Genomic DNA, 16341 nt, shown 5'->3' with positions numbered 1-16341 from the left:
ATTGGTCAAACGGATGATCCGCTTTGCTCGCACTTTTAATATTACAAAGATTACTTTCTTTCGTCGAGCGAGCGAGCGAGCGAGCGAGAGAGAGAGAGAGAGAGAGAGAGAGAGAGAGAGAGAGAGAGAGAGAGAGAGGACGTCATGAAATAACCATTCGAAATGGCAGAATGTTGAAAGGCAGGGCCCGAGTATCGAATCGGTACGGGTTTGGGAGGCGGTGGTAAAACCCTCACGGTGGAAAGTAGTAGCGAGGACGAGGAGGTGCATGGCACATCGTACAGCATACCGCACGGCAAGGCAAGGCAAGGCAACGCAAGGCAAGGCAAGGCAAGGCAAGGCAAGGTACGGCACGGCACGGCACGGCACGGCACATTGCACGGACTAGCAGACAAACAGACTACTGCTTTGGCACTGGTATCGCGGGAGTCGACGGTAGTAGCAGTGACGGCAGCAGTGGCAGTGTTTGCTCATCGGTGCTCATCGAGAGTTCGACCGAAGAGCGCTCGAGGTACCGCCGTTTGGTAAATGTTTCGAGTCCTGAGAAATTATCTGCGTGTGTGCGCGCTTATACATATTTGTTTATTCCTTTTAAAATAAGGAGAAACTGTAAGAAGCGATTGAAAAGAATTGGAAAGGATTTGTTTGATCTCCATTATCCTTAAATTCTCAATCATACCAAGTTAAGTTAAGATCGAAGAAGCCAGGTAAGATAAATTCGATTGTGATCGATCCGCGCGGCGCGACACGGCGCAGCGCGGATCCTCGAAGATCCTTCGAGGAGAGTTTTTGCGGTGGTGCTGGTGGTGTACTATAGATAGAAAAAGCAACTGGAGAAGAAAGAAGAAAAAGAACAAGAAAAAAACAACGAGGACGATAACGACAAACGGTTACCACGGTTGTGAGAGCAACAAGGAGTACAACAACGTTGACGACGACGATAACGACGTCGGCGACGACGATCACGACGACGACGACAACAATAACGACGACGACGACGACGACGACGACGACGACAACGACGACGACGGCGACGGCGACGATAACGACAACGACGACGACGATAACGACAACGACGATAACGACAACGACAACGACGACGACAACGACGACGACGGAGACGACGACGACGACGACGACGACGACGACGACGACGACGACGACGACGACGACGAAGAGGACGAAGGCAACAACGACGACGACGAAGACGAAAGTGTTGTGGCGGCGGTGGTGGTGGTGGTGGTGGTGTTGGAGGCGGGAGGGTGACCTCCGGCCAGAGCTCGTCGACGACGAGATGTTATCGTGCCGTCTCGCGCCGATTCTGATCCTCACTACGATCCTCAGCGAATTAACGACGAGCGGCTGCGGTGAGAGGATGAGTGGACTTTACGTCGACAATGGCTTCGATCAGACGATCGTACACAGGGTCGTTAGCCAGAGAGAAAAACGTGAAGTCGAGCATGAAATATTGAATTTACTCGGGTTGCCTGATAGACCAAGGAACACAGCTGGAAGGCCACCTCAAATCAAAAGATCCGCACCTAAATTTCTTCTTGACATTTATAAGAACGCTCTTGGCGAAGATGAGGACGATAGCCGACGATCGATTGCCGATCAAACGCATAGGGCTGGAGGAGAGTTCGATCTTACTGGTCAGGATCTCAGGGCCATCGACCAGAGCGACGTCATCATGACCTTTGCTGCGCACAGTGAGTGATTATTCTCTTCAGGGGAGGGGAATAGACGGAGAAAACGAAGAGCAGAGAAGAGAGAGAGAGAGAGAGAGAGAGAGAGAGAGGGAGAGAGAGGGAGGGAGAGAGAAATGCGACTCATAAGTCCGCGGCTACTCGCGATTCTGCGTGACTCCTTGCCATACTTATTTGAATACATGCATGGACAAACTCGTGGTATAAAGAGAAAGATAATAGGCGAGAACTTCTCCAGAATTTTTCGATTTTTATTAGCTACCCCGACGTCAATACAGATACATTTCTTTCTCGTTTATGCTCCTCTTCGTTTTCTCATCTGACCATAGACCAGATGCTTTTTATTTGCAATTTTATTCCGAGTCGTCATCTCGTGACATTTCAATTAGCTCGGAATGGCATATCACTCTTGCTTGGAATAGGATAGAATCAACGATATCTTGAAAGACCTCTCTCATTAAGCTGATCTTCTTGAATCAATGAAAGAAAAATAGAAGAAGTAGAGAAGGAAATGCATTTACGTTATTCAAGGTAGAGATCGTGAACCCCGTTCACGACGTATTCCAAAACTCGTTTACGAACCCGTTCTTCGTGAATCTATGTCCACGTAGAAACACACCGAGAGGTAACGAGTTCTAGTTGCGAAGATTTAATATGTCTTTGTGTGATCTTTTTATTTCATCGAGTTCGTTAATTTAATCAGATATCAAAATTCTTATCACAAATTGATCATTTCATCAATGATCGTCACGTTTACACATACACTTACGTTTACATATACTACCGTTTCTCACGTTTAACAGTTATTTTGGCAACACTTGTAAGCGGAAGCAGAAAGCCGAAATGTCTCGACGACTTTCTTCGATTTCGACGCATACAAATGTATAAAACTCCTCCTCTCACGATACTTTCTATTTGCTAAGATTCTCGCTTTATCGTACCACTTACTACAAGCGACTAAAATTTCCTAGCAGTCGTCCGTATGCAAAGATATCTATACAAATATATTACAAAATAGGCTTAGGATCGCAAAGGTCTTTCTTCGTGAATGAATCTATTTTAAAAAGATTCATTCTCGAATTCGACAGCGTTCAATTAAAATGAGATATATCTTTTATTGTCGATGTTACGAATAGAAGAAAAGTAACATTTGTTGAAAGTCGATAAGACCATATACATCGATATTTTCTATTAATCTCTTCTGTCCGAAGATGAGATACCAAAGTATCGCGATAGAACGAGCTCAAATTGGCAACCAAGATATATCCGAATCGAGGAATGCAACGTTTCTCCTTCCATGAAGAAAGGAAGAGGAAGTCTGCACGATTGGTCGTCCAAGAACGACATCGACAAGGAATTCGATCTTGGTTTTGTGATCAGGCTTACGTGGTCGAACGTGAGAGGTCAGTTTCTAGTGTGGAACTTGGTATCCTTCGCAAAGAAGCACGGTTGGACTTCTCGGAAACTTCTTCTTCGTCCATGTGCTCTCTCTCTCTCTCTCTCTCTCTCTCGCTCTCTCTCTCTCTCTCTCTCTCTCTCTCTCTCTCTCTCTCTCTCTCTCTCTCTCTCTCTATCTCCCTGACGTTGCCGTCTCTACCGTGGCTCGCGTTGAGAAACGTTCTAGGCTTTTCGACGTGATATGCGGCATGCATATAAATTGATACCCATAAGGCTATAACCATAACTTATTCGACATATGTACCCAACCCAATACTAGGAACTCAGAGCGTCCGATAAAAACGTACATAAATTAAATCGCGTTATTACGTTATACGACTACCAGTCCGTTTTAATTGATTGCCCTGTTCTCCCTTACATATGTGCCTTCTGTCTTTCTCTTTTCCTTTCTGCTGCTGCACTTGTATGCTAATAATAATTAGAATATATATTATAAATACATGTGTGTATGTGTCTACACAGACATGCACGCACGCGGACACACAGCCTTATTACACGCCTATCTGTAATCAGAAAGCAACAGTTGAAAATGTTAAAACAACGTTCTCTCAATTCGATAATCAGCATCGTTAAGATCGTACGCGATCATCTTCAAAAGTATTCGCGAAAATCAATATATGGAAATTCTTCTTCTTTCGTTCTCCATCTTTTTCGTTTAGACCGTGCGATTTATAAGCCGTATCCGAATAAATCCATATATCTCGAAGTCCTTCGGAGATTTGTAGGCATAGTCATCGATATTTAGGTACCATGCCGGCGCAAGGCCGCACAATCTCTACTTTTAAAAATATCATCAAGAATATCACACGTATATGGTTATTAAATAATATCTTTGATCGATTGATTCGAAAGAACGAAGAAAAACGCTTCGGATCGCTAATAAAATAGATATAAAAACATCTTGATACACGTGCGCATCTTTACAATATATTATCTAAAGTTTCTCCATCGCCTTTCTCTTTCTTCCTTTTACTTATTCTCTTTCCATTGGTCATGGGTATCCTCATTGGGAAGACGAGTCAATATCTCTCTTTCCCCACGTGAAGCCGCGGGCAGGTAAAAATGTCTCAACTTGGGCGCCCATGTTCATCCCGGATAGTTCTTTTGCTCCTCTCTTCCCAAGACCGTTCTCTTTCCCCTCTCTTCATCTCTCATTCTCTCGACTATCTGTCTTTTACCAAGGGCGGCTCTCTTGTCTTTCCGACAAGTGAGAGAGAGAGAGAGAGAGAGAGAGAGAGAGAGAGAGAGGGAGAGAGAAGCATTTAGCAAAAACCAAGAGAGAATCTAGAAGGAATAGATAGATGATGGACCGTCCGGTTTCTTGCCGAGGTCGAAAAGTGGCGAATGCAAAGTGATTGTGACTTTACTAGATAGGACTAATAGCTCGGATCGGCCTTAACGAGGCTTAGTTTATTCTTTTCGAAGAAATACCAATAATGTCTTGAAATAATGTCAAATATTACCTAGTAAAAGAATTAAATGATTCGTCGTTAGTAAGTATGAAAAATAGCTTATCGTAAAAGAGCCTTGAGAATAAGGCATGTACGATAGGTATGCAAAAGGTACGTAAAAGAGAGTAGATAGCTAGTAAGAAAGATAACGAAGAATAAGAGAATGCATATACTCTTTCTTGTACGGCTACTTCCTCGTAGCCAGTTGTCGGACTATGATGCGCGTTTGAATGTAAGAGAAGTCGGATGAAGCTGTGGGAGGGTGGAGGAGTCCAAGTGGGATGGAGTAGAGTGGAACGGACGGGTACGGAGGGGGTAAAAAAGAAAAGTCCACTCTTGGCGTGGAGCGGTCCAGAATGGACTCGAGCTATTCGGGACCACCCCGAGTGCCAGGGGTCCAGCCTCGCTCGCGGCAATCAGGTGCCGTTGGAATGCGACCGTCCAAGAAAAACAAAACAAATTTTTATGCCCTCGTCTGCTCCCCGCCCCCTCTTAAGGCCCTCCTCTAAGGCTCTCCTTCGTTCTCTTCCTCCTCCCCGCCTCTGATCAGAGAAACATTAGGCATTACTTAAGCCTCTTCTGTGGCCTCTGGAGCCGTTAGAGGAAGAAAGCGAATGGGAAAGAGTATGTTCTCTCTTCTCTTTCCTTTTTCTTCCTTCTCTTTTCTTCGTTCCTCCTCTTCCATGACCCTTCTTCTCTCTTAACTCGAAGGGTAAGATAGTCTCTAACTGTAGCCGCTTTGACGGTAAAAAAAAAGGACGATTTCACGCTGCGAATTGTCTACGGCTCGTTTTGGAGATCCTCGTTTACGAGAATTGCCCTTATCGATCTTTAAAACAAGCCTTCCTCTTTGAAATAAGCTTTGTCGGTATAACTAAAAAAGAAAACTGACCCATATATTAAGATTCTTCCGTTCGAGCGGAATTTTGCGGGAAATTCATTTCTTTTGATGTGACTTTGTCGACTTAACGTGACTCATTGAGAAACGTTGGGATAGATTCTTTTTAAGAGAATTTTTATAACGTTCGTAAATGACCTGCCTTTAGCTGTCCCCTTATCTTTAACGACAGAAGCTTCCATAGTTTAGTAGATAAGGAGTGGAGACTAATTGCCTCTAAACGAACCCATCGTAAATTTACGTTCCACGCGGTGACCGTCGTTGAAACATTACGGCTTAATGAAAGTGCTTTTCTCGATTCGCAGATCATCACGTTCCTGGGGTGAGGCACGAACGCGGAAAAAGGCTTTGGTTCGATGTCTCGGATGTTCCACCTGGAGAACACATAATTGGAGCTGAATTAAGGCTTTATCGCAGCATAGACGTGAAAAGTCGAAGGAATCGTGGATCTTACATGATCACGGCATATCGGGTTCTAAGAAGTGAAGATGGGTAAGCCTTAAGATTGAACAGTTTTTCGTTGAGATCTCTCTCTCTCTCTCTCTCTCTCTCTCTATATGTATATATATATATATATATATATACACACACACACACATACATACATACATACATACATATAGTTATATGTATATGTGTATATATGTGTGTACACATATATATGTTTCTCTCTCTCTTTCTATCCATCTATCTACCACGTGGACTCTCGAAATTAATATGAATGAAAGGTGGCGAATTAAAAGTTTCTTCTTCGTAGGTTATAAGTCGCAACTTATCTTGTCGATTATGAACGAAGGTGCATTTCTTAATTATTCATATTTCAAATGTCAAAGAAATCGTGAGAAGAAGCGTTTTATCTTTACCTTTTTCTTATTTTCTCACTCTTTCTGTCTCTTTCTGTGACTTTTGTTTTTTCTCAATCTGTCTTTTCTATCGCTCTCATAATTTTATCTAGAGAGATAATTGATCTCCAAGAGAAAAGCAAGACCAATTTCGTTTGAGCAAAGGAAATATTGGTGGTTTTTGACATCGTCATCGTAGTCCTAATTAGGCGGTCTTCAAGTCAGCGAAAAAATGTCAGGTATTTTTGTTCTACCTGTGAGAAAGCATCGAGGACCCATTCATCTCTTTCTCTTTTCTTTTTTCTTTTTCTTCCGTCTTTCTGGTTGTCTGATTCATACCCATGGTTGCGTCTAAGGTATGCCATATAGTGATGACGATAGTAGATGGTTGTTATTTTTCAAGTACGAAAGATCGCACGTCTTTCCTTATCAAATGGACCATTTCCAGCTTTCTCGATGTAAGGATCTCGGCAAGGACGATACGGGTGGTAGGGAGATCGAGGAGGAATAAAATCTGATATGGCAGGGTATGCGCGCGACGAAGAAGAACGAGCATTTAGCGCATGGAAGAGCGGTCGGTCGATTAATTCGGTCCTTCCGAGAGGAAGACCGAGCTTCCAACGTGAATGGCGACGGCGTGTCTATGCCCGTCACTGTCCGTCACTGGTACCTCCGCAGACTTTGGTACTACGACCTGACCGATATACAGGCCCCGACAGGAAACGCTATTCCGTAAATTGAGGTAAATTAGCCGTGGAGACGACGGACTCCGGGCAAGGAGTTAAGAATGCGAGTTACTCGCTGTGCCTACGCAGTTAGACGCACGCAGTTCCTCTGTCTCCACCTCCACCTCCTACTCTTTCCTCTCCTTCTTCGTTTCCCTCGATGCGTCACGCATCCTTTTCTTCCTATTTCTTTTCCTTCATCTACTTGAAGCTTCTTTCGAGACAACTTGGCGACTCAGCTTTCTTATGTGCGCTCAGGTTTCTATAAATGTTCTGTCAGATACAAGACGCAACCACGTGCTCCGCTCTGCCACTCTTCGACAAGTGTTTGTAAAAAATTTGTGAGCCGACCGTATATATAGCTCTCTCTCTCTATGTATATATATATATACATATATATATATACATATATATAATATATATACATATATATAATATATATACATATATATATAATATATATATATATATATAATATATATATATATATACATACATATATATATATATATATATATGTATATATATATATAATCGGCAAGTCTACCTTCTTCGAGAGTCGACGTTCCCACAATCTTTTTCTCCGCATGATTCATTGTGCTTCGTGAAGCGGCCAAGCATGCACCGATGCGAAGTAATTTACATTAATTTCAACTTTTAATGATTTTCTCATTTCGACAATTTGCCAAACGATGATGTTATAGATATGATGATTGCAACGAGTGAATGAGCTAGGTATGCGAGACGATGCAAATTCGTTTACGTAAGAATCTAATGCTTTTCAGCCGATAGATCCGATCGATTTGCGCTCACGCGAGAGGAATGTTATTTGAAACGCAATAATTATCGTGGGAAGAAACGAACGTGACGAGATAATTCATTATCGGTATATACATGTATACCTTCACATACCGATAGTTATATATACGTATATAGGTATATATTACGTACGAAAAAATTATTATGTCAACTCGTCCGATGGCGTTCGTTTCAACGGGAAAAACTAGAAATGTTTCCTACTCGCATAAGACATGATTAGATGTATTGACGATGCTGTAACGATAAGCAGATTTTTCTACGTATCGGTGCGATTTGACACGCACTTATTGTTAGATTATGAGTAACGCATGTTTCTCTCTGTCTCCGTCTATTCGTTCGTCTTTCCCTCATTCTCTTTCTCACTCTCTATCTATCTCTCTTTCTAATTATGCGTAGGCACGTTAATTATCTCTTCAAGGATCTAAATACGACGCAAAGCGTGCTTCTTTGTAGTCGATGACAAGGCAAATCTTGCATTGGTGATTTGTTAAAGACAGTAAACGATCGGCTATATAGCTTTATACTTTAGTATATTAATATAATATTATATATTTTTAGGTCACGGGAATTACAATATGTTGATGCGATAAACACGACAATAGGAAGAGAAGGATGGTTGACATTAAACGTCAGCGAACCTCTTTCACATTGGGTGAATAACCCCAATGGAAATCGAGGATTATATCTTTCGGTTCATCCTGCCGATCGTTCTGGTGAGTGGGTAGTTATTTTTATTATAAGCTCGATTATTTTTTCAGGCATAATCGATCGACCGTTCTTTTTTTTTTCGACGAATGAGTTTTCAAATTGTAGGCATGAACAACATTGTCGTAATAAAAATGAAAATGTTCGCAAAAAATTGCTCCAAATAGATTACAAAAATGAAGGCTACTTATTAAACGATATTGCCTACGAAAACGGTGGGGGAGGGATAAGCCCACGTGATTACACGTAAATTGTCGTAATGCGAAGTTCACGCGTGCTTAAGCATGGATATGCTCTTACACATGCACGGATGCGCGTGCTTACAGCATGCATTGAGCAACAGCTCATGGCTAATAAACGCTTTGGGGTCAGAAGTTCGACGCGGTGAATTCCGGATCGTTCCTATACACCTGACTCGAGGAAGACTGTATGCTATAGACGCATAAGTATACGTATACACCTGTTACAAGCTCTCACTTCCACTCTGGAAAGAGTTGCTCGCTCTCTCTCTCTCTCTCTCTCTCTCTCTCTCTCTCTCTCTCTCTCTCCTTCCTCCGTCTTCTCCTCTCATTTCTCTCACGCATAACTATTAAGACCTAACAGTAACTAGCCATATAGTCATATTTTTTCGTATCATTTTCTAAAGTAATCAGAATCGATTGAGAAAGAAATTCTTATTGATTTCTTTAGTGAAATTTCTTCAATAAAAGTTCTTGATCTAAGAAAATATTGAAAAAGCACGCGTTGCTTCCTTTTTCCGTCATTCGCGCAAATACAATTCATCAACATGATTTTATAAGTAATTTAAAGTTCTTTACAAATGGTTGCTGAGAGATCTGGCGTCTGCTTGTCTTCCCATGTCGGTGAGATGGTCTCTCCAGTTTAAGATGTGGATGAAAAAAAGGCAGATGTTTGGACACGTCACGAAGGGGAAAAGGATACAGAAAGGAAAGAGAAAGAAGATACCTAGATGATACGATAACTTCGACCATGAATCTTATTTTGTCACTGAATTTCAGATGAAGATCACGGAGAGTGAAACAAAAGGCAATTCGTTTTTAATAGCGAATAAGAAATTCATCAATTATTTCGTGAATAGAATCACATCAGGAATCGAAATAATTAAATATTGAATTTATTCGATTATATTATAATTCGATTACTTTGGCGTTGGAGATGAGAACCTAATCAGTCAGACATTTATTACTTTATTAGAATAATATTTAATAATAAATATTTATTACTTTGTCGGGAGATCTATCTATTTCAAACACGATAGTAAAAGATGACATTAATTGTGATCCTTTTATTGTTAATACACTATCGGGACTTATTGGTGGGTTACAACGATATCATCGAGAATATATAAATGCGGTATGTTTCAAGCAAAGTAGCTGAAACCATCCGAACGTCGCGTGTCCGTAGAGTTTGTTGTTTGCCGCGCCTAGATCATTTTGTTGCTTGTTTCTTTCTTCCCATACCCTGTCACTGTTCTCTCTCTCTCTCTCTCTCTCTCTCTCTCTCTCTCTCTCTCTCTCCGTCCCTCTCTCTCTCTCTCTCTCTCTCTCTCTCTCTCTCTGATACCCGCACACGTGCACACCGTCTTCCACTTCTCTCATTCTCAGTACAACCGGTTTACCTTTGATCATTCAATATAAAACACAAGATCGGAGGTACACACTTTCATACAGACATCTTTTCTGTACATACGGATTAAGAGAGATACCTGCATACGTGTGTGCGTGCACGCGAGCTTCGAGAGGAGAGAAGAGGAGAGAGAGAGAGGAGAGAGAGAGAGAGAGAGAGAGAGAGAGAGAGAGAGAGAGGGAGAAAGAGATACCACAATATATCCTTCTTTTTTATCTTCGTGGAGAGGCGCGTTCCTCTTGCAACACGTATTTACCTACGAATATTCATGCACGCGTTTCTACTCTCTCTCTCTCTCTCTCTCTCTCTCTCTCCCTCTCTCTCGGTGACTCTCAACCAAAGGGTTGTCAATTTTCCTCGTTTGTTTGGACTCGTTCATCAAGTGGCTACTTCTGTTCTCCGCGAAAGAGTTTTTTCTTCTTGCAAAAAATGAAACTCTTTAGAAAGTGCAGTCAGGCGATGCTATCGCACTCAAATAATCGTATGTATGCTTCTTTTCCACGTTACGCCTACGCATACTCGACTTGCAACACCTCGGAAAGTTAACGACGCAGCGCGTGATACGCTTTCGTCTAATGGTACTACAGACATGTGTAAAGATCCTTTGATATTTTAAATCGTATGTCCTATAGTAATACTTTTATTATTCTTTCTTTTCTTATACCATTAGGTTGATACAAAGAGTACTAGGGATGGGTTCCGAGACATATAACGGGTTTATAACGCTACAAACGATATACATTTTAATTCAATGTATTTCGGCTCAATGTAACCAAATAAATATTGTGAAAAGCATCGATTAGAAGGAAAATTACAATAATACAAGATTAGTTGTTATTTAATTTGTATATAAAGATCGTTCTATCCTTGAATCTCGAAGAATGAAGATAAAGATAAAGATAAGAATCATATATACTCTTGTTCTCAATAATTTAAGGACATGCACGCGTTTTCTAAAAGAATTCTAGCTAACGTTTCTAAGAAGCAGACTTTTCAAAGTCGGGAGAGAAGAGTATTTCTTCGATGTAGTAGGAAGTGAGAGGAGCTTTGATCGACTTCGTAAAGTGGAACAGAGTGCAGTAGCAGCAACAGATGTCTTATAATCGTCGCATTCCACGACGTACGCATTTTTCGTGCACGATGTCGGCATATAAACGCGATCGTTCGATACGCGTGACATATGTATACGTCTTATTAGATTGTGTCACTTTCATAAATTTCTGATCGAAAAAGATACAATTTTCTAGATTTCTAAGACTCTTCAACGTTCCGACAGAGAGAGAGAGAGAGAGAGAGAGAGAGAGAGAGAGAGAGAGAGAGAGAGAGAGAGAGAGAGAGAGAGAGAGAGAGGGAGAGAGAGAGAGAGAGAGAGAGAGAGAGAGAGAGAGAGAGAGAGAGAGAGCGTTAATGGCGAATGAATTAGTATAACCGTTTATTGGAAATAAGTAATACGTACATGTATGCGCGTGGGGCTGCTCGTTCGAACGTAACTCTGAAGCCATCGTTCTGTAACGGCATGCATTCGTCGCGATCACAGTGGCAGGTGACCGTTGCAATCACGGCAAATGCTCGTTCCTGCGGACCAATTTACTAGCTTTCTCGAACTTCTCCGCACGACCGAGAGCCCGTAAGAAGGATCATTTGCATACACACCGAGCAATGCCTGCCCGGAGAGTCACCGGTGTAATCTCTTTCGCCGGTCCGCGCCTCGAGGCAATGGTGCCTTTTTTCTTTTTATTCCTTTCCTTCTCCTCGTGGCCAACGAGAGAGTCGAGGAAGAAAAAAAAAGAAGAAGAAGAAAAGAAAGAAGAAGTGGAAAAAGAAAGATAAAAGAAAGAGAAGGGAAGGGAAGATTCCTACGCTCAACGAATCCAACGAAATGTGCGTTTCGAATTTGCCGGCGAAACTTTGTTGTACGAATAGAATAAAACTGCCTAAACGTGTATTCGCGGTATTCTTTCACGAGTCTTTCTATAAATTTGCATATAGTTACTGAATATTTCACTATTTCACATATACGATATACTCGTGATAAGATAACGATCGAGCAATTGAATCGCATACGTTTTCATATGTTCCCATACATTCGCATACCTGAGAGAATCGTAAACTCGATGCGCGGAATAACTTTATTCGAATGTTGCTTAACGAAGCAAACTTGGATACATCAGGGACTTATGGATATTAAATAATAAAATAATTGACAATTTGCAAGATAGAAGGATTATTTATATCCATTCTGACAGTTGAAACATGTCACATAATTACTTTCATATACCCTTCATTCGTACGATGTCTATTCGTACGATGTGAAATATTGTTTAGATCTCATTCGCAAGAATAAGGAAAATTACGTATAATCTCGTATAATTTCGTATAAATTAGAGAAATTGCGTGGAGTAGGTGCCGGAGCAACAAGGAAATTATCTTGCATGCTTATGAAACTGTTAGTGATTCCGGTTAAAAATAGCGATCAAGCGTTCTTTTTATGAACGAACCCGTTAAATAAATCATAAGATAGAGTTATACGCATTGATCGTGACACGACTAGTGTAATAAGGACTGATAAATTGCTTCAAGGAAATAAAACGCCGCTGAATATTTACTGTGGAACGATGCTCGGTTTGCTGATCATTGCTATTCAATTATCGGTAATGCAATGTGGAAGGTCGTTTCACAGTCAAGTTTCTTCTGCATTCAATGGCGAAACGTTCATGCACAATATCGATAGATACATTTCGATATGTATCTCCCAAGAGTCCAATTTCCTTTCGATCGTTAGTCGCTGTCGTTGTTGAAAATCATCGACGATGATAGAAACGTAAACGGTAGGTAATCGATGTCTAGCTCGATCATCGATGCGAGCACGCGCGTACCTAACATATACTACGTACATTATATATGCATACATGCATGCTGTGTGTGTGTATGCGTGCATGCGTGTGTTTATATGTGTATGTATGCACGTATGTATGTATATATATATATATATATATATATACATACTTATATATATATATATACATACTTATATATATATATACATACTTATATATATATATATATATATATATATATATATATATGCCACATAATTAAGATATACTACGTGGCAACGCTACGTTGCCTTAATTGCAGGGCTAACATGTTGGGAAACCGCGAACTGTAATCTATATCGTCGAAGTGAACGGCTCGATAGGTATCAGACTGCTTGAGTTAGGCTCGAGATTCTTAAATGGTTAATATTCATGAAGGTTGGCTATTAATAATCTCAAAAGGCAGACCCATTCTAATAAACATACGTTTAAATGTATTCGTCGTATTTACGTATGTATGTATCCATTCGCAAGCTTTCCTTTTATGAAGCCAAATGTGTGCGTCGAAATAAAGACATTGTCGAAATAAAATTGAAACGATCCGTTTAAATAATAGCGATGGAATACGTTCGATATATCGATATTCTTTTTTTTTTTATTCACGAAATGAAAGAAACTTTAACAAGTTAATCGAGTTTTAATACATATAGCTATATTTTTTTTCTCAGTGCACGAGATGAGGCCAGAGGATGTCGGCATCGTTGGGTTCAGAGGTGATCCGGACAAGCTACCCTTTAGGTGGGTTACTTCAAAGCTCTGGCATCAGAGAATCGAAAGTGAGACAAAAACGTGATGCCAGGAGAAGAAAGAAAAGCGAATCGTCTAGCTTAGATTATCGAAATAATCCTTACACCGGTAATTACCGTTCTTCGTTTCGTACTTATTTTTTTACGTATAAGAAGAAAAAAAAAAAGAAAAGAAAAAGAACTCCTTAAATAGACGTACATGCATATTAGACTACACGATATTTGACATCTTCGAAATAAATGCATTGCAGATCCTGGCGCGCAATACAACTCGAGAAACTTGCAAGATTTCAAACGCTCTACGTCAGCTTCAGGGATCTTCAGTGGCAGGTAAATGATGAAGAATCGCTTAATGCATTATTTTATGCAGAAACTTCTTCTATTTGTCGATTCGGTCTTTGTCAGAACTTGTTGTTATTTATCGATGAATAATGAATATTGATTTTATAGGACTGGATCATAGCACCGACGGGTACCGACGCATATTATTGCAGCGGTGAATGTAATTTTCCCTTGAACGCTCATATGAACGCTACCAATCATGCGATCGTACAAACATTGGTGCATCTCGTGACCCCGGTAAAGTACCAAAGCCCTGTTGCGCGCCTACGAAACTTTCTGCCATTTCAGTCTTATATTTTCTCGACGAGAGCAACGTTATTTTAAAAAAGTATAAGAATATGGTTGTAAAGAGCTGCGGCTGTCATGATCAAGTTTACCCACTTTTTCGAAAGAACAGTCCTTTCAATAGCGAATGGATCGTCGTTCGATCCTGCATCTGGAAGGTCGTCACCTAGCTTGGCGTTTTCAATACTTTTTTTTTTTTTGTTTTTTTTTTTATTCAAAACGTTTCAACAGAAACATGGCAATGAGTCGTAAACGAGCAACGATACCTACGTTTTCCCATCATTTTTTATAATCATTGGTAAGACGCAACCCCGATGCAATCCTGACGCAACGTTCAGATCCAAATTTCTCTCACACACATACACACACACACACACACACACACACACACACACACAATAAGGATAACTGCAACGAATGCGAGAAATATATTTTAATATATCGAATATCGATGGCATTTCAACTGAAAGAATTCATTTAAGTGACATAACAAAGTTTAAAGACTTTACACGAACTTCGGTTATAGCTATTGTTGAATAAAACAATGTCTTTCTCTTTTTTTTTCTTCCGAGAATGTACATTTATTTACATATGTATGAGAAAATATCAATGCAATTATTCCATGTAATTAGACTTATTTATATTTCTTAGTATATCACTCATTCGAACGGACATTGTATGTAAGAGAATACTCTTATCGAATATACCTATATTATAGAGTTATTTAATGTAAACCATTCCATTTTTTAATGACGATTGTTTGGAAACGAAAATTGGATAATTTATTATTACAACCTCGCGCAATGAAAACAAATTCGTTAAATAACCAAAATTTTGTAACCTTATGACATTTATCTTTTGCACTCCTACCGCGTTTTTTGCAAAAGAATTTATAATCAATAGTGAAATTCTTCAATGAGAAAAATAATGTTAATTATTAATTGCTGCTAATTAATCCAAAATAAAAGTCAGGTAAGAAAATAAATAAATCACGCGTGCATATATATATATATATATATATATATATATATATATGTATGTATAAAATTAGATCTATCGAATGTCAAAGTGTATGGATGGGATTCTTCTTCTTATTTCTTTTTTTTTCTTTTTTTTTTTTTTAAGTAACGAAACGTGTATGAGTGTTGTGCGGAGGTAGGTATGTAAATTGAAACATAATCTAGTTTACAGTTATGTTCTCACAACTTTTGTAACGACAATGTAAATATACCGTTGTACATATGTTCAGCAATAATATACATTGCATTGTAAAAAAAAATAGTTATTTCTAAAAATTATTTTGTTTTCCATTTCCTTTCTAGAAAACAAAATAAAAAGTATTAAGAATATTGACGTAATATAGATAGCAATATTTAATATATTACATACTTTTTAAATATCTAATGCGTTATTAGCGTTCTAATTTAAATAACACTCTAAATATAAACTAGATTATTTAGTTATAGTTAATATATTATTTATTATACTTTATATTACTGCACACACACACACACACACACACACACACACACACATATATATATATATATATATATATATTATCGTCGGTAGGTAACGCTTAAATAAAATTAGGGTAATTGTTAAAAAGCGTCGCTAACAATCGTTTAATAGCTCTTCCTTTTACCGACAGGAGGTAACCTTACATTAAGCATATACTACCTGAAAAAAATGTGAAAACAATCAACGTACACAAAGGAGCACTTAATATGCACTTGCAAAGTTTATTTTATGCAGATAAAAAGGTTTAACCTTTCCTAAGAAATATTTCGAAAAAATTCATTCTCTCTTTATTCTATCTTGCAATCTCGCAGGACTATCTC

General features: G+C 39.5%; 1 protein-coding gene across 1 annotated transcript; it reads left to right on the top strand.

Annotated features, from left to right (window-relative positions):
* The first annotated feature begins 1145 nt into the window (after positions 1 to 1145).
* Positions 1146 to 14896, top strand: LOC124948679 (protein 60A-like). Its single transcript, XM_047492638.1, is given in 9 exon segments — positions 1146 to 1709; positions 5819 to 6005; positions 8458 to 8612; positions 13796 to 13865; positions 13867 to 13982; positions 14125 to 14153; positions 14156 to 14203; positions 14324 to 14444; positions 14447 to 14896. Coding segments are annotated over 9 exon segments (1365 nt in total). The 5' UTR covers positions 1146 to 1294; the 3' UTR covers positions 14671 to 14896.
* The last annotated feature ends 1445 nt before the right edge of the window (positions 14897 to 16341 follow it).

The sequence above is a fragment of the Vespa velutina genome, chromosome 4 (genome assembly GCF_912470025.1).
Source record: "Vespa velutina chromosome 4, iVesVel2.1, whole genome shotgun sequence".
In the NCBI taxonomy this organism is placed as follows: Eukaryota; Metazoa; Arthropoda; class Insecta; order Hymenoptera; family Vespidae; genus Vespa; species Vespa velutina.
This window is presented reverse-complemented; position numbering and strand designations above follow the sequence as displayed.